The following is a 19620-nucleotide window of genomic DNA, read 5'->3' as shown; positions in this document are numbered from 1 at the left end:
CCACACCGTCCCTCCACATACTCCCGGGGTCAGAAACAGAGTGAAACTGCCCCCTACACCGTCCCATCACAAACTCCCAGTTCAGACACAGTATGAAACTCCCTCCACACCGTCCCACCACATACTCAGAGGGTCAGAAACAGAGTGAAACTGCCCACTACACCGTCCCATCACAAACTCCCGGGGTCAGACACAGAGTGAAACTCCCTCCACACTGTCCCATCACACACTCCCGGGGTCAGACACAGACTGAAACTCCCTCCACACCGTCCCATCACACATTCCCCGGGTCAGACAGAGTGAAACTCCCTCCACACCGTCCCATCACACACTCCCCGGGTCAGACAGACTGAAACTCCCTCCACACCGTCCCATCACACATTCCCCGGGTCAGACAGAGTGAAACTCCCTCCACACCGTCCCATCACACACTCCCGGGGTCAGATACAGAGTGAAACTCCCTCCACACCGTCCCATCACACACTCCCGGGGTCAGACAGACTGAAACTCCCTCCACACCGTCCCATCACACACTCCCGGGGTCAGACACAGAGTGAAACTCCCTCCACACCGTCCCATCACACACTCCCAGGGTCACATACAGAGTGAAACTCCCTCCACACTGTCCCATCACACACTCCCAGGGTCACATACAGAGTGAAACTCCCTCCACACCGTCCCATCACACACTCCCAGGGTCACATACAGAGTGAAACTCCCTCCACACCGTCCCATCACACACTCCCAGGGTCACATACAGAGTGAAACTCCCTCCACACTGTCCCATCACACACTCCCAGGGTCACATACAGAGTGAAACTCCCTCCACACTGTCCCATCACACGCTCCCAGGGTCACATACAGAGTGAAACTCCCTCCACACCGTCCCATCACACACTCCCGGGGTCAGAAACAGAGTGAAACTCCCTCCACACTGTCCCATCACACACTCCCGGGGGTCAAACACAGAGTGAAACTCCCTCCACACCATCCCATCACAAACTCCCGAGTCAGACACAATATGAAACTCCCTCCACACCGTCCCTCCACATACTCCCGGGGTCAGAAACAGAGTGAAACTGCCCCCTACACTGTCCCATCACAAACTCCCAGTTCAGACACAGTATGAAACTCCCTCCACACCATCCCACCACATACTCAGAGGGTCAGAAACAGAGTGAAACTGCCCACTACACCGTCCCACCACATACTCAGAGGGTCAGAAACAGAGTGAAACTGCCCACTACACCGTCCCATCACAAACTCCCGGGGTCAGACACAGAGTGAAACTCCCTCCACACTGTCCCATCACACACTCCCGGGGTCAGACACTGAGTGAAACTCCCTCCACACCGTCCCATCACACACTCCCCGGGTCAGACAGAGTGAAACTCCCTCCACACACAGACATAGAGTGAAACTCCCTCCACACCGTCCCATCACACACTCCCGGGGTCAGACACAGAGTGAAACTCCCTCCACACTGTCCCATCACACGCTCCTGGGGTCAGACATAGAGTGAAGCTCCCTCCACACCGTCCCATCACACACTCCCAGGGTCACATACAGAGTGAAACTCCCTCCACACCGTCCCATCACACACTCCCGGGGTCAGAAACAGAGTGAAACTCCCTCCACACTGTCCCATCACACACTCCCGGGGGTCAGACACAGAGTGAAACTCCCTCCACACCATCCCATCACAAACTCCCGAGTCAGACACAATATGAAACTCCCTCCACACCGTCCCTCCACATACTCCCGGGGTCAGAAACAGAGTGAAACTGCCCCCTACACTGTCCCATCACATACTCAGAGGGTCAGAAACAGAGTGAAACTGCCCACTACACCGTCCCATCACAAACTCCCGGGGTCAGACACAGAGTGAAACTCCCTCCACACTGTCCCATCACACACTCCCGGGGTCAGACACAGAGTGAAACTCCCTCCACACCGTCCCATCACACACTCCCCGGGTCAGACAGAGTGAAACTCCCTCCACACCGTCCCATCACACACTCCCCGGGTCAGACAGAGTGAAACTCCCTCCACACCGTCCCATCACACACTCCCAGGTCAGACAAAGTATGAAACTCCCTCCACACCGTCCCATCACACACTCCCGGGGTCAGACATAGAGTGAAACTCCCTCCACACCGTCCCATCACACACTCCCGGGGTCAGACACAGAGTGAAACTCCCTCCACACTGTCCCATCACACGCTCCTGGGGTCAGACATAGAGTGAAGCTCCCTCCACACCGTCCCATCACACACTCCCCGGGTCAGACAGAGTGAAACTCCCTCCACACTGTCCCATCACACGCTCCTGGGGTCAGACATAGAGTGAAGCTCCCTCCACACCGTCCCATCACACACTCCCGGGGTCAGACACAGAGTGAAACTCCCTCCACACCATCCCATCACACACTCCCGGGGTCAGACACAGAGTGAAGCTCCCTCCACACCGTCCCATCACACACTCCCCGGGTCAGACAGAGTGAAACTCCCTCCACACTGTCCCATCACACGCTCCTGGGGTCAGACATAGAGTGAAGCTCCCTCCACACCGTCCCATCACACACTCCTGGGGTCAGACACAGAGTGAAACTCCCTCCACACCGTCCCATCACACACTCCCGGGGTCAGACACAGAGTGAAACTCCCTCCACACTGTCCCATCACACGCTCCTGGGGTCAGACATAGAGTGAAACTCCCTCCACACCGTCCCATCACACACTCCCGGGGTCAGACACAGAGTGAAACTCCCTCCACACCGTCCCATCACACACTCCCGGGGTCAGACACAGAGTGAAACTCCCTCCACACTGTCCCATCACACGCTCCTGGGGTCAGACATAGAGTGAAGCTCCCTCCACACCGTCCCATCACACACTCCCGGGGTCAGACACAGAGTGAAACTCCCTCCACACTGTCCCATCACACACTCCCCGGGTCAGAAACAGAGTGAAACTCCCTCCACACCGTCCCATCACACACTCCCAGGTCAGACAAAGTATGAAACTCCCTCCACACCGTCCCATCACACACTCCCCGGGTCAGACAGAGTGAAGCCCCCTCCACACTGTCCCATCACACACTCCCGGGGTCAGACACAGAGTGAAACTCCCTCCACAGTGTCCCATCGCACACTCCCAGGGTCAGAAACAGAGTGAAACTCCCTCCACAGCGTCCCATCACACACTCCCAGGGTCAGATACAGAGAGGAGCTGTTCTGATTGCGCTGGGAGAAATCGAGGAAAAACTGCTTTATGAAGGTCGTGATTTTCTTGGAAATTGGTTTGAAACGTCTCTTGAACATCTAAGTGAGCGGCTGGTTTAGAGTGGAAGCTTCGTTTGGAGTTTTTCTGCCAGTTTGGACGGGGTTCGTTGACGGCTGCGAACTGCGTAGCTCCCAGCTGTGGCCGCTGGCAACTCGCCAGGAAGCCAGGTCGCTCCAAATACCGGAGACAAACGCCGTTGTTTCTCCCCACTGACATTGGGACAACCTCCTTCTATCTCTATCGTCGGGATTCTCGTTCGGTGTAGGAGCCAAAACATCGTTTGAGCCGTCTCGACCTCTCACGGCCTGGAAGTTCTGCAGGACTAACGGAGCCTTTCCCGGCGTTGGAATTTCTGGCACGGAGCCAGCAAGGTACTGTCGAGTACAAACTTTTCCCGCCAGTTACTCAACTCGCTCCAAGACTTTATAACCAACACCAGCATATAATTCTCGATTCGGACACAGAAGCAACATGCCGGACCAGTCTACAGGGAGTCGCAGGCCTTCGGGGAGTTATGCAAAGGCGGCTTCCTCTCCAGCCTCGGACAACGCCCTGTTTCAGTCGGTGAAGGTGGAACGCGGGGTGCAATGTATTTTGCGAACTGGAACTACCCTGGAAAAGTGCGCGGAGGCTATGGAGGACTTGTTGGGGAAAGATGGTGTTTTAGCCGCTGAGAAAGAGTTCGGGAAGGCAGTGTTTTATCTGAGGAATAATGAGTTGGTGCATCGGGCCCTCAGTAGAGGGATCACGGTGGAGAACATCTTTTTACAGATGGAGCTAGTGACAGCTCCCACACAACGCATCGTCCTTGGTCACGTAAAGCCTTTCATCCCCAACGAGGACCTGCTTCCCGCACTAGCCCGTTTGGGGCAAGTACGGTCAGAAATAACTGCCATCAGGCACAAATTCAGGAGACGTACGGTAATCTCTTTCCGGCGACAGGTATTCATGAAGCTGGAAAAGGAGGACGAAGTTGAGGGCCGGTTTACTGTCCGGCATGAGGGGGTAGATTATCAGGTGTATTGGAGCTCTGAGCGCCCACGGTGCCATGCGTGCAGGGAGGTGGGGCACTTTCGGAGGGATTGTCCGAACACCCAAAAACCCAGGGAGTCCACTTCGGGAACTAGTGCCCCAGCTACCTCTGCCCCTGATCCCATTCCTGCTCCTACACCTGTGCCGGCCCCTGCTCCTGCCCCTGACCCTGTCTCTAACCCTGTCCCTGTTCCTACGTCTGTTCCAGTCTCTGCTCCTACCCCTGTGGTTCAGGCGACTGTTCCTGAGGCTACGTGCAGGGAGGTTCAGGCGAGGGATGGGGTGGAGCCTGTGCGGGGAAGTGAGGAAGAAATCGAAACACATGAAGAAGTCGGCCCCCGAGACCGCAGAGCTCATGCCCATTTGCCCTAAAGTGGAGCGGGAGGCTCGGGGAAGTGCACAGTCAGGCGGGGTGATGGAAGCGGAGAGTAACGCTCCATCGGTGAATCTCGCACCTGTGTGCTCCTCCGGCTTGAAGAGGAGAAGGGAATGTTCCCCCAAGAGGGCAGAGAGTGTAGATGAGGGGGAATCCCAGAAAGGGGTGGGAATCCGGGTGGAAGTTGTGTCTAACCCTGAATCCCCAGATGTAGCCACCAGTCCTGTGGTGGGTGGTGTGGTTGTGCAGGAAGCTAGTGCTGGGCCTGTTTGTACAACTAAAACAGACCTGGAGCCCTCCACCCAGGACTTAGCAGTAAGCGCCTCCCTGGAGGCAAATGTATCAAATAGGACAAGCGGAGAGGAGACCAAGCTCTCTCACTGTCAGCATCAGGCAGCCGGTGAATCCATTGGACCAGAGCTGCTGGGGTCCCCTTCATGCCTGTCTCCTGGGGAGGGTGATATAACCTGCATGCCGACCCCATCAACTAATGGCCTGCAGGGAGTCCCTGGGGATTTTCCCTCCATCGTCGCAACTGTGGATAAGACTGATGCGACGGTGGAGCGGGAAGGTATGAGGGAGGTACCCGCTGTGCAGTGTGGGTTACAGGGGCAGCCACCTTATACACCACATGAGGAGGAAGACGGGGGATCTGTCTGCAGTGAGGGGTTGGAGGGAGATTCTATTGATAGTGAGACAATGGACATCCTCACCCCTCCTGAAAAATCCCCATTGATACCTGTGGAGGAGATCAGAGAGTTTATTCACTCCTCCGTGGGTGCAAAGCATCGGCCTAAACTAGCCTCGCTTTGCTGGCCTAGCATGCCGAGGCTGGTGAAGTCCCTGCGAGTCATCCTCGGACAGAAGGGGAAGGGGAAGGGGAAGAAGAATGCTGTGTCAGGGAATGACAGACGGCAGCTGAAATTCTTTCTGGATGACCTGGTGAGGGACATCAGGGTGGAAAGCAGCCTCGTCCTTCGGGAGATGGTGGGTCACAGGGTAGTGATGGTAGCAGTCGGGCCCGGAAGGCAAAGAACGTTCTTGGTTTTCTTCGGGATAGTGCGGCTGAGGGCGCCACCGCTCTCAACGGGAAGGGTACCGGTGCTGAGGCCTAGTGTGCTCCCGACATGAAACTTACCATAGCTAGTCTTAATGTAAACGGTAGCAGGGGCTGTCTCCGCAGATATAACAATCTCTCAGTCCTCAGGGATGGGAGATACGCAGTGAGTTTCCTGCAGGAAACCCATACCACCCCGGGGGATGAGTCCGCTTGGCTCCTGGAGTGGCAGGGCGGCGTCTACATGAGTCACCTTAGCTCCGACTCAAGCACAGTGGCGATCCTGTTGGCCCCAACCTTCCGGCCAGAAATCGTAGGAGTCCAAGATGTTGTGCCTGGCTGTCTGCTCCACCTGGCTGTGGAGTACCTGATGGAGTACCGCTGCATTTTGTCAACGTGTATGCTCCGAGGCGCGGGGTGATGCAGACGCGCCTATTCTGTCAGCTGTCCACCTTGCTGAGTTCCATCGATCCTGGGGACTGCGTAATCCTCGGGGGAGACTTCAACTGTACCCTCGAGGTGGAGGACCGCTCGGGCCTCCAACGCGACCCAGCATCGGCGAAAAGGTTAAAGGAGCTAGTCGGCTCCTTTGGCTTGGTGGACAGCTGGCGGAATCTTCAACCCGACTCTAGCGCCTTCTCCAGAAGATCTAGAGAGGGGGGTTCCCGGATAGACTGCCTGTATATCTCTCGGGCTTATGTCTCCCGCGTGTCGGCGTCCTCCATGCGGCCGGTGTCGTGCTCGGATCATCACCTTGTGTGGATGGAATTTACTCCTCTGCACCCTCGGGTGGGATCCGGGTATTGGCACTTTAACAACCGGCTGCTGGAGGACAGCCGATTCCGGGATTCATTCCGAGCGTTCTGGGCCACCTGGAGAGAGAGACGGAGAGAGTTCAGCTCCCTACGGCTGTGGTGGGATGTGGGCAAGGCCCACATCCGGTTTTTATGTCGGGAGTACACTAGGGGGTCGACAAAGAGGCGGGGCTCTGAAATTGAGCGGCTTGAGAGAGCGTTGCTTGACCTAGAGTCCCGTCTTGGTCCGACCGGTGGAGACCATCAAATGTGGCAGGAATACCAGGAGAAGAAGGACGCACTCAGGCATCTGCAGCTTCAGCAGTCCCGAGGTGCATATGTGAGGTCGCGGATCCAAATGCTGCAAGATTTGGACCGCGGCTCACCCTTCTTCAACTCGTTAGAGAAGTGGCGGGGAGTTCAAAAGCAGCTGGTGGAGCTACTGTCTGCTGATGGCTCCTCCATCACGGATCCTGGCGAAATTATCAAAGAAGTCCGCACTTTCTATCGGTCCTTATTCTCACCAGATCCGTCAAATGCGGGGGCGTGCAGTGAGGTCTGGGAAGATTTAGCAAAGGTCAGCCCAGAAGACGCAGCGCGTCTGAATGCTCCCCTGACTCGGGAGGAGCTGTCTACTGCCCTTCGGCAACTCCAGAGGGGTAAATCCCCTGGCTTAGATGGTCTGAGTGTAGAGTTTTATCAGGCTTTTTGGGATGTCCTGGGGGTCGATTACAGCCTTGTTCTAGGGGAGAGCCTAGCCACCGGGGAAATGTCCCTCTCATGGCGGAGAGCTGTTGTGGTCCTGCTGCCCAAGAAGGGAGACCTTCGCCTGCTAAAGAACTGGCGCCCGGTCTCCCTCTTGTGCGCGGACTACAAGATCTTCGCCCGGGCAATGGCCAACCGTCTTGGTTCAGTACTGAGACAGGTGATTCACCTGACCAATCTTACATGGTCCCGGGCCGCTCCATCCAGGACAACGTCCACCTAGTACGGGACCTGATCCACCTGCAGCAGGAGACTGGGTCCCGGGCAGTGTTTCTCTCTCTTGACCAGGAGAAGGCGTTTGACCGGGTAGACCACAGTTTCCTGGTGGGCACTCTGCAGGCCTTTGGGCTCGGACCACATTTTGTGGCCCGAGTTCGGCTCCTATACTCTGCCGCGGAGTGCGTTGTTAAGGTCAATGGATCTCCCTTCAGGAGAGGAGTACGTCAGGGATGCCCCATGTCCGGTCAATTGTACGCGATCTGTGTCGAGCCATTCCTGAGCCTCCTACGGAGAAGGCTGACGGGTCTGGTTCTGCGTGAACCAGACATGGAGGTCGTCCTGTCGGCCTACGCCGATGATGTACTCCTCATGATGACAGATCCCAATGACCTGCGGAGGATGCGCGAGTGCCAAGAAGTTTTCTCGGCAGCATCCTCCGCTAGGATCAACTGGGCGAAATGTTCCGGACTCTTAGTGGGTCAGTGGCAGGTGGACTCCCTGCCGGAGGAGATGAGAGCTTTCGAGTGGAGCACTAGACGTCTCCTCTATCTGGGAGTCTACCTGAGTCCTTCTGGGGAGACCTGGCTGGCGAACTGGCAGGACCTGGAGACGAAAGTCTTGGCCCGGCTGGGGTGCTGGTCAGGCCTTCTCAGGGTACTTTCCTATCGAGGCAGGGTGGTGGTCATAAACCAGCTGGTGGCCTCCATGTTGTGGTATTGGATGGTCACCTTGGCCCCTCCTGCCACGTTTGTTGCGAGAATGCAGAGGAAGTTAGTGGACTTCTTCTGGGGCAACAGGAAACACTGGGTCTCTGCAGCGGTCTTGAGTCTCCCAGTGGGAGAGGGCGGACAGTCGCTGGTGTGCGTTCGAACGCGACTGGTGGCTCTCCGCCTCAGGACTCTGCAGAGATTCCTGGACGCCGAGCACCCTCCCAGGTGGCACGTATTGGCGACTTTCTTCCTCCGGAGGGGCTGCTGTCTTCACGAAGACATGCGGCTACCACCAGCGGGCGTCAGCCGTACTGCTTTGCGGAGTCTGCCCGGCTTCTATCAGGACCTACTGAGAGTCTGGAACATGGTCGCCTCAGGCTGGGAATCCCTTCCTCAGGCGGAGGGCGGGGTCCTGGCCGTACCTTGCCCTACCTCAACGGATTTCAGTGTGGCTCAGGTGTGTGAACCGACTCAGGCCGAGCTGCTTGTCGGGCCCAGGCCCCGCAATCTTCTCCGGGAGCCGTGTCCACACAACTTGAGCCGTCTCTCATCGATACCCACTGTCCCATTCAGGGATGCAAGTAAGAGGTATTTGTATGGGTTGCTGCTCCACACCCTCGACTTCCTTGCCCTTGTCCACCATCCCGACACACCATGGCGGTCCGTCTTTCCACCCGGAGGTGAAGAAAGTCCCCACTGGAAGTCCCTTTACGAGGGGGTTCTTCCCATGTACCTGGGGGATCTCGGCTGGAGGGTGCTGCATAGAGCGGTGCCCTGCAGTAAGTTTTTTAGTTTGTACATGGATCTCCCACCCGCATGCCACTTCTGCGGGCTGGAGGAGACCGTGTACCACATGTACATGGAGTGTGCGAGGCTGCAGCCCCTTTTTACATATTTGCGTGGGCTGCTTCTCGCCTTCTGGCTGCATTTTAGCCCCAACCTATTTATATATGGTCATCCAGTAAGGAAGGGGGCATGGAGGGATGAGGATGTCCTAGTCAACTTGCTCCTGGGGCTGGTGAAATCCGCCATCCGAGGGTCTTGGAAACGGGTGGCGGGAGGATCTCCCCGGGCAGACTGCCTGGCAATGTTTAGAGGGTATGTTCGTGCCCGGGTAAATATTGAAAAAGAACATGCGCAGTCCACGGCGACCTTAGAGGAGTTTCGAGACCGTTGGGCTCCGCGGGGTGTAAATGCCATCGTGGATAAAGATGGCAACATTTTAGTGTAATGTCTATTGTCTATTTGTAGTTTAGTTATTGTGTTTGCCACTGTTTTGTATATATTGTATAGCACCGATATTTGTAATAAAGGATTTTGTAATAAAAAAAATTTTAAAAATTTTAAAAATTTAAAAAAGGGTCAGATACAGAGTGAAACTCCCTCCACACTGTCCCATTACACACTCCCATGAAACTCCTTCCACACTGTCCCATCACACACTCCCATGAAACTCCTTCCACACTGTCCCATCACACACTTCCGGGGTCAGACACAGAGTGAAGCTCCCTCCACACCGTCCCATCACACACTCCCAGGGTCAGACACAGAGTGAAACTCCCTCCACACCGTCCCATCACACACTCCCAGGGTCAGACACAGAGTGAAACTCCCTCCACACTGTCCCATCACACACTCCCGGGGTCAGAAACAGAGTGAAACTCCCTCCACACTGCCCCATCACACACTCCTAGGGTCAGATACAGAGTGAAACTCTCTCCACACTGTCCCATTACACACTCCCATGAAACTCCTTCCACACTGTCCCATCACACACTTCCGGGGTCAGACACAGAGTGAAGCTCCCTCCACACCGTCCCATCACACACTTCCAGGGTCAGACACAGAGTGAAACTCCCTCCACACCGTCCCATCACACACTCCCAGGGACAGACACAGAGTGAAACTCCCTCCACACTGTCCCATCACACACTCCCGGGGTCAGAAACAGAGTGAAACTCCCTCCACACTGCCCCATCACACACTCCTAGGGTCAGATACAGAGTGAAACTCTCTCCACACTGTCCCATTACACACTCCCATGAAACTCCTTCCACACTGTCCCATCACACACTTCCGGGGTCAGACACAGAGTGAAGCTCCCTCCACACCGTCCCATCACACACTTCCAGGGTCAGACACAGAGTGAAACTCCCTCCACACCGTCCCATCACACACTCCCAGGGACAGACACAGAGTGAAACTCCCTCCACACTGTCCCATCACACACTCCCGGGGTCAGAAACAGAGTGAAACTCCCTCCACACTGCCCCATCACACACTCCTAGGGTCAGATACAGAGTGAAACTCCCTCCACACTGTCCCATTACACACTCCCATGAAACTCCTTCCACACTGTCCCATCACACACTCCTGGGGTCAGAAACAGAGTGAAACTCCCTCCACACTGTCCCTTCACACACTCCCCGGGTCAGAAACAGAGTGAAGCTCACTCCACACCGTCCCATCACAAACTCCCAGGGTCAGAAACAGAGTGAAACTCCCTCCACACCATCCTATCACACACTCTCGGGGTCAGACACAAAGTGAAGCTCCCTCCACACCGTCCCAACACAAACTCCCAGGGTCAGACACAGAGTGAAACTCCCTCCACACCGTCCCATCACACACTCCCGGGGTCAGGCACACAGTGAAACTCACTCCACACTGTCCCATCACACACTTCCGGGGTCAGACAAATAGTGAAACTCTCCCCACACCGTCCCATCACACACTCCCGGGGTCAGACACAGAGCGAATCTCCCTCCACACCGCCCCTTCACACACTCCCGGGGTCAGACACAGAGCGAATCTCCCTCCACACCATCCCATCACACGCTCCCAGGGTCAGACACAGAGTGAAACTCCCTCCACACCGTCCCATCACACAGTCCCAGGGTCAGACACAGTGTGAAACTCCCTCCACACCGTCCCATCACACAGACGTGGGGTCAGACACAGAGTGAAACTCCCTCCACACTGTCCCATCACACACTCCCAGGGTCAGACACAGAGTGAAACTCCCTCCACACCATCCCATCACACACTCCCGGGGTCAGACACAGAGTGAAACTCCCTCCACACTGTCCCATCACACACTCCCAGGGTCAGACACAGAGTGAAACTCCCTCCACACCATCCCATCACACACTCCCGGGGTCAGACACAGAGTGAAACTCCCTCCACACTGTCCCATCACACACTCCCAGGGTCAGACACAGAGTGAAACTCACTCCACACCATCCCATCACACACTCCCGGGGTCAGACACAGTGTGAAACTCCCTCCACACCGTCCCATCACACAGACCCAGGGTCAAACACAGTGTGAAACTCCCTCCACACCGTCCCATCACACAGACCTGGGGTCAGACACAGAGTGAAACTCCCTCCACACCGTCCCATCACACACTCCCGGGGTCAGACACAGAGCGAATCTCCCTCCACACCGCCCCTTCACACACTCCCGGGGTCAGACACAGAGCGAATCTCCCTCCACACCATCCCATCACACGCTCCCGGGGTCAGACACAGTGTGAAACTCCCTCCACACCGTCCCATCACACAGACCTGGGGTCAGACACAGAGTGAAACTCCCTCCACACCGTCCCATCACACACTCCCGGGGTCAGACACAGAGTGAAACTCCCTCCACACCGTCCCATCACACACTCCCGGGGTCAGACACAGAGTGAAACTCCCTCCACACTGTCCCATCACACACTCCCGGGGTTTGACACAGAGTGAAACTCCCTCCACATCGTCCCATCACACACTCCCGGGGTCAGACACAGAGCGAAACTCCCTCCACACCGTCCCATCACATACTCCTGGGGTCAGACACAGAGTGAAACTCCCTGCACTCTGTCCCATCACACACTCCCGGGGTCAGACACAGAGCGAAACTCCCTCCACACCGTCCCATCACACACTCCCGGGGTCAGACACGGAGTGAAACTCCCTCCACACCGTCCCATCACACACTCCCGGGGTCAGACACAGAGCGAAACTCCCTCCACACCATCCCATCACACACTCCCGGGGTCAGACACAGAGTGAAGCTCCCTCCACACTGTCCCATCACACACTCCCGGGGTCAGACACAGAGTGAAGCTGCCACTGTAAGTATATCTGCCTTGACTGCTTCCCTGTCAACTCGTTCCATACACCAAGCACCCATGAAGAAGTTGCCTTCTGGTGGAACGCTGCCGGATGGACTGGGATGTTCATGGAGAGAGCTGGGAAACAGCAAGCTCATACCTTGGTGTTGAAGTGGCCGAGGACGTTTTTGATGACGTCTCTCTGCACCCTGTACAGGATCCGGTCCTGGGGAGCGTGCAATGTCAGGTAGCCGTAACACAGGATCAGTGTACTCTTCGCCTTCTCCACGTCCAGGTCTGACTTGTCCTGCGGAGGGGCCACGCACACAGAAGTTGGATCAGTCAGCTACGTCCCTGTGCTCAGGCGTCCCAGTCCAACCGTAAGGGCAGGAGGGCCCAGCAGGAGGGCAATTGTCTGGGGTTACCACATTGTCAGAGATAGCGGTTTATTATTGTTACATGTACCAAGCTCTGTTTGCGTGCCAACCAGAAAGATCATTCCAGACGCCCGGCTGGTGTGTTGCCTCCCAGGGGCATCTCGGATCGGGCCCATGACATTCTAAAGGAGGGAGGGTGAGCAGCCAGAAGTCTTGGTACGTATTGATACCAATGATATGGGCAGGAAAAGGGGGAGGTCCTGAAGAGAGAACTTAGGGAGCGAGGTAGAAAGCTGAGAAACAGAAGCTCCAGGGCAGTAATCTCTGGATTGCCATCTGTGCCACGTGCCAGTGAGGGCAAGAACAGGTTGATTTGATAGGTGAGGAACTGGGGCAGGGAGCAGGGATCTCTTCTGGGGAAGGTTCCACCGGTACAAAAGGGACAGGTTACACCTGAACCCAAGGGGGCCAATATCCTTGCAGGCAGGTTTGCTGGAGCTGTCGGGGAGGGTTTAAACTAGTTTGGCAGGGGGAGGGGAATGGGAGTGATAGAGCTGTTGGTTTACAAGCAGAGGCAGCATGTTCTGAGACTGTGAGGAAGGACAGGGCAAAATGGCAGTCAGTGGGATGAGTTGCAGTCTAACGGGGGACAACATCAAAAAGGGACTAAAGCATTATATTTGAATGCAAGCAGTATACAGAACAAAGTAGATGATCTTGTAGTGCAGTTAGAGGTTGGCAGGTATGACGTGAACATCACTGAGCTGCGGCTGAAAGAAAATCATAGTTGGGAGTTTAACATCCTGAGATGCATATTGTACTGAAACGACAGGCAGGTAGGTAGAGGGGGTTGGGAGGCTCTGTTGCTAAAAGATTAAATCAAATCCTTCAGAAGAGGTGACATAGGATTGGGAGATGTAGAATCCTTGTGGGTAGACTTCAGAAACAGCAAGGGTAAAAAGACTCTAATAGGAGTTATATACAGGCCCTCAAACAGTAGCCAGGATGTGGGTCACAAATCACAACAGAAGATAGAAAAAGCTTGTAAAAAGGGCAAACACGAAGAAATCTGCAGATGCTGGAAATTCAAACAACACGCACAAAGTGCTGGTGGAACACAGCAGGCCAGGCAGCATCTATAAGGAGAAGCACTGTCGACGCTTCGGGCCGAGACCCTTCGTCAGGACAAAGGGTCCTGACGAAGGGTCTCGGCCCGAAACGTTTACAGTGCTTCTCCCTATAGATGCTGCCTGGCCTGCTGTGTTCCACCAGCACTTTGTGCGTGTTGTAAAAAGGGCAATGTTACGATAATCATGGGAGATTTAAATATAAAGGTAGATTGGGAAAATCAAGTTGGTACTGGATCCCAAGAGACAGAATTTGTAGAATACCTACAAGATGGCTTTTCAGAGCAGCTCATGGTTGAGCCCAGTAGGGCATCAGCTCTTCTGGATTGGGTGTTGTGTAATTAACCAGATTTGATTAAAGAGCTTAAGGTAAAAGAACCCTGAGGAGTGATCATAATATGATAGAGCTCCCCCTCTAATTTGAGAGGGAGAAGCTAAAGTCAGATGTGTGTGGAAGGTCATTTTTGACAAATCTTATTGAATTTTTTGACGAGGTTACTAGGAAAGTTGACAAGGGTAAAGCAGTGGATGTTGTCTATATGGACTTCAGTAAGGCCCTTGACAAGGTTCCACACGGAAGATTAGTTAGGAAGGTTCAATCGTTAGGTATTAATATTGAAGTAGTAAAATGGATTCAACAGTGGCTGGATGGGAGATGCCAGAGAGTAGTGGTGGATAACTGTTTGTCAGGTTGGAGGCCGGTGACTAGTGTTGTGCCTCAGGGATCTGTACTGGGTCCAATGTTGTTTGTCATATACATTAATGATCTGGATGATGAGGTGGTAAATTGGATTAGTAAGTATGCAGATGATACTAAGGTAGGTGGCGTTGTGGATAATGAAGTAGGTTTTCAAAGCTTGCACAGAGATTTAGGCCAGTTGGAAGAGTGGGCTGAAAGATGGAGTTTAGTGCTGATAAGTGTGAGGTGCTACATTTTGGTAGGAATAATCAAAATAGGACATACATGGTAAATGGTAGGGCATTGAAGAATGCAGTAGAACAGAGTGATCTAGGAATAATGGTGCATAGTTCCTTGAAGGTGGAATCTCATGTGGATAGGGTGGTGAAGAAAGCTTTTGGTATGCTGGCCTTTATAAATCAGAGCATTGAGTATAGGAGTTGGGATGTAATGTTAAAATTGTACAAGGCATTGGTAAGGCCGAATTTGGGGTTTTGTGTACAGTTCTGGTCACCGAATTATAGCAAAGATGTCAACAAAATAGAGAGAGTGCAGAGGAGATTTACTAGAATGTTACCTGGGTTTCAGCACCTAAGTTACAGGGAAAGGTTAAACAAGTTAGGTCTTTATTCTTTGGAGCGTAGAAGGTTGAGGGGGGACTTGATAGAGGTATTTAAAATTATGAGGGGGATAGATAGAGTTGACGTGGATAGGCTTTTTCCATTGAGAGTAGGGGAGATTCAAACAAGAGGACCTGAGTTGAGAGTTAGGGGGCAAAAGTTTAGGGGTAACATGAGGGGGAACTTCTTTACTCAGAGAGTGGTAGCTGTGTGGAACGAGCTTCCAGTAGAAGTGGCAGAGGCAGGTTCGATTTTGTCATTTTTTTAAAAATTGGAGAGTTATATGGACAGGAAAGGAATAGAGGGTTATGGGCTGAGTGTATGTCAGTGGGACTAGGTGAGAGTAAGCGTTCGGCACGGACTAGAAGGGCCGAGATGGCCTGTTTCCATGCTGTGATTGTTATATGGTTATATGTGTCATTATTACAGTGGAGTAAAGGGAATTACAGGGGCATGAGAGAGGAGTTGACCGGAATTGATTGGAAAAAAACACTGGAAGGGATGACAGCAGAGCAGCAATGTCTGGAATTTGTGGAGGCATTAGTAATAATCTTTCAAGGATCACTAGATTCTGGAATGGTTCCGCAGGACTATAAAATCGCTAATGTCACTCCACTCTTCAGAAAGGGAGAGAGGCAGAAGAAAGGAAAGGACGTAGATTTGGGGCACATGATAAAATAGGCCGTAGTCAGCATGGTTTCCTCAAGGGAAAATCTTGCCTGACAAATCTGTTGGAATTCTTTGAGGAAATAACAAGCAGGATAGACAAAGGAGAATCAGTGGATGTTGTGCACTTGGATTTTCAGAAAGCCTTAATCAAGGTGCCACAAATGAGCCTGTTCAACAAGAGCCCGTGGTATTACAGGGATAAAGCAGCAGTTGATCGGCAGAAGGCAAAGAGCGGGAAAAAAGGGAGCCTTTTCTGCCTGACTGCTGGTGACTAGGAGTGTTCTACAGGGGTCTGTGTCGGTACCAATTCTTTTGACCTTATACATCAATGATTTGGATGATGGAATTGATGGCTTTGTTGCAACATTTGCAGACAATATGAAGATAGGTGGAGGGGCAGGTAATTTTGAAGAGGTAAAGGGATTGCAGAAGGACTTAAAACACATCAGGAGAATAGGAACCAAGTGGCAGATGGAATACTGTGTCGGGAAGTCATGCACTTTGGTAGAAGAAGTAAATGCATGAACTGTTTTCTAAACAGGGAGAAAATTCAAAACTCAAAGGGACTTGGATGCTCTAAAGGCTCATTTGCAGGTTGAGCCTGGTGAGGAAGGCAAATGCAATGTTGGCATTCATTTCAAGAGGACTAGAATATAAAAGCAAGGTCTAATGTTGAAACTTAATAAAGCAGTGGTGAGGCCTCAGTTGGAGTATTAGAGAGGAGTTTTGGGCTCCACATCTAAGGAAGGATGTGCTGATATTGGAGAGGGTTCAAAGGAGGTTCACAGAAATGATTCCAGGATTGAATGGCTCTGGGCCTGTGCTCATTGGAATTCAGAAGAAGGAGGGGCGACCTTATTGAAACTTACTGAATGTTGAAAGGCCTCGACAGAGTGGATGTTTCCTACGGAGGGGGAGTTTCAGACCAGGGGCCACAGCCTCAGAATAGAGGGGCATCCTTTTGGAATGGAGATGAGGAGGAACTTATTTAGCCAGAGAGTGGTGAATCTGTGAAATCCGTTGCCACGGGCAGCTGTGGAGGCCTTGTCTTTATGTATACTTAACGCAGAGGTTTACAGGTTCGTGATTGGTCAGGGCTTGAAGGGATATGGGAAGAAACAGAAGATTGGGGCTGACAGCGAAAATGGATCAGCCATGATGAAATGGCAGAGCAGACTCGATGGGCCAAATGGCCTAATTATGCTCTTACATTTTATGGTTTTGTGGCTTTATAAGTACATTGAGGTAGTATAAAAGGAAAACAGAATGCAGAATAAAGTGTTACGGTTACAGAGAGAGTGCAGTGCGGGTAAATAAATAACGGATAAGAACTGCACGGTCAAGAATTCATCTTTAAGACAGTTCAAAAATGCCGTAACAATGGGGTAGAAGCTATCCTTCAGCCCAGGGTTAAGTGCTTTCAAGCTTTTCTGCCTTCTCCTACCTTAAGGATGTTGAAGAGACTGGCAGATTTCTTGAAGATGTCAGACTTGCCAAAGTCCTCCAGTTTGGAGAGGGTATCGTCCAGGTGTGTGGTGGCACAGAAGCCCACGCAGACAGCCACGCCCTGTGTGGTACAGGTCAAGCGCGTTAGTCCGGTGAGGAGTCAATGCGGACATCCGGGAGCCCGCAGACTGGGAAAACATCACTCAGGAGTTCTCAATAAGATCGGCTGGGAAATTCAGTCTCTTTCCTCACTGGCCCTCCCATGGCACAGAACTCGCTCACTGCCCCTACCCAAGGCTGGGTGCTCCCTCCTCACCACTCCTCTGCAGCAGAGCTCCCTCACTGCCCCTCCCCAAGGCATTGTGATCCCTTCTCTGCGACACAGAGCTCCCTCACTGCCCTTCTCGAGGCCGGGCGCTCCCTCACTATTCCTTCACAAGGCAGGGTGCTCCCTCCTCTGCGACACAGAGCTCCCTCACTGTCCCTCCGCAAGTGAGCTCCCTCATGCAACAGCTGAAGCACAGGGCTCCCTCTCCCTTCGTTATCCCTCCCGCGGAGCTCCCTCTCCCTCCCCACCGCACCCGTCAACGCCCCCTTGTTCCCCACTGCCCTTTCCTCGGCTCTCCCTGTCCCCTCTGCACATTGTCCTGCTGCGCTCCCTCCCTCAGCACTCCTCTCCCCCCCCCCCCCATTCCTGGTCACAGGACCCTTCTCCCCTCTCTCACCTCCCTCTCCAACACCTCGACGTGCCGCACACTCTGCAGTAACTCCATCAGCTGCCTCCTCACCAGATCGGTGTTGGCGCTCTGCCGCAGCACCACGCCGGCACATTTGTACAGGAACCCCTGGGCATGGGAGGGTGAGGGGTGAGGAGACAACGTCAACAAGCCACCGTTCCCATGCTGACACACAGCTCAGGCACTCAGAATTACTATCAGGTTTACACATGTCGTGGCAGCAGTAAAATGCAATATACTATAAACAACAGTAAAGTTCATACACAAAATATTCATGCAAAATTAATTTATACAGTGGCTTGGGCCATCGGTTCATTAGGGCAGCGGCTCATTTGGGACAACTCTTCAAGAACAAAAACTAATCCAGAAAATTGCTGGGATTCCCTTCCTTTACTTGGGACACTCTGCCACTTAATTGGGACAGGGGACTGTGGCTGAGCAGTTTCTAACTAGCGTCAGTCACGTGCACTTGCGTGGCTGTTAGACACTACAGTGTGCTCAGTGCGAACAGTTTAAAAACAGCACCAGTTGTGTGTGTTTGTGTTCAAACAGCAATGACTTCTGTCATTGATAGTTGGCAAGAAATAAGCAGTAAGATAATTCAGAACTGTTTTGCTCTCTGCGGTTTCAAGCATTCAGGCTTGGAGATGCCAGGATCGGCCAGGAGTGAAAACGGAACAATTTTACTGCTTCAGCAAGCTAGGAAGTGCAAAGAATTTGAAGGTATCGAGCATCACCTTGACCGGTACAATGGAATTGAAGACTTGGAGGGTGCAACTGTCAAAAGCACCGTATGAAGGCAGTCCACTATCTTCACCGGGTGCCTGTGCTGATTTTGTTCAATCTAAAGAACGCAGCAGTGTACACACTGGATGAGTTCCTCCGTCAGTAACTATTAGGAACTAATACACAGTTCCGTAGTACTGTGAAGTATTGGTAGTGTCTAATTCATTCTGCATTTCATTTAAATACACAATTTGCTACTCTTAAATGGTAGTTTGTCTTTTTTATACCTTTTAGTTTTTTCCAAGAAACTTTGGGTAACTGGGGCAGCTGCTCAATTGGGCCAAAATGTACTGGTCCCGATGTGCCTCAAATAACCGGAACCCACTGTATTTCTTATTCAACGTGTAACATAATGTTTCATACAGCAGTTCCTCCTGCACAGGGACGTCAATTATTCCCACCCAACAGGGATCAGAGCCGGAACAGTACAGAAACAGGCCCTTTGGCCAATCACATCCATGCTCACCCTAAAATCTATCCCATTTACACACATTACTACCATATCCTCCTCTGCTTTCCTATTTGTGTCTGTCTTCTTCAATGTAGGCATTGTATCTGATTCCAGTAGCCCCTCGGGCGGGCACTGTGTTTCAGATAATGCTCAGGCTTTACGAAGCATTGGTCAGGATGTATTTGGAGTATTGTGAGCAGTTTTAGATCACAAAACAGTTTTAGTTTTTTGAAGTAGTTACGAGGAATGTTGACGAGGGTAAGGCAGTGGATGTAGTCTATATGGACTTCAGCAAGGCCTTTGACAAAGTTCCACATGGAAGGTTAGTTAAGAAGGTTCAGTCGTTAGGTATTAGTGCTGGAGTAATAAAATGGATTCAACAGTGGCTAGAT

General features: G+C 52.8%; 1 protein-coding gene across 5 annotated transcripts in view; it reads right to left on the bottom strand.

Annotated features, from left to right (window-relative positions):
* The window catches only part of mroh1 (maestro heat-like repeat family member 1), a 159392-nt gene that overhangs the window by 58702 nt on the left and 81070 nt on the right, over nucleotides 1-19620 (bottom strand). For all 5 annotated transcript variants that reach the window (XM_073055142.1, XM_073055146.1, XM_073055145.1 and 2 more), the window contains exons 20-22: nucleotides 17980-18099; nucleotides 17253-17375; nucleotides 12497-12643 (exon numbers count right to left, since the gene is read on the bottom strand). In XM_073055142.1, coding sequence (XP_072911243.1) covers nucleotides 12497-12643; nucleotides 17253-17375; nucleotides 17980-18099 — 390 coding nt within the window. The remainder of the gene's footprint in view (nucleotides 1-12496; nucleotides 12644-17252; nucleotides 17376-17979; nucleotides 18100-19620) is intronic.

This window comes from Hemitrygon akajei, chromosome 8 (assembly GCF_048418815.1).
Source record: "Hemitrygon akajei chromosome 8, sHemAka1.3, whole genome shotgun sequence".
NCBI lineage: Eukaryota > Metazoa > Chordata > Chondrichthyes > Myliobatiformes > Dasyatidae > Hemitrygon > Hemitrygon akajei.
This window is presented reverse-complemented; position numbering and strand designations above follow the sequence as displayed.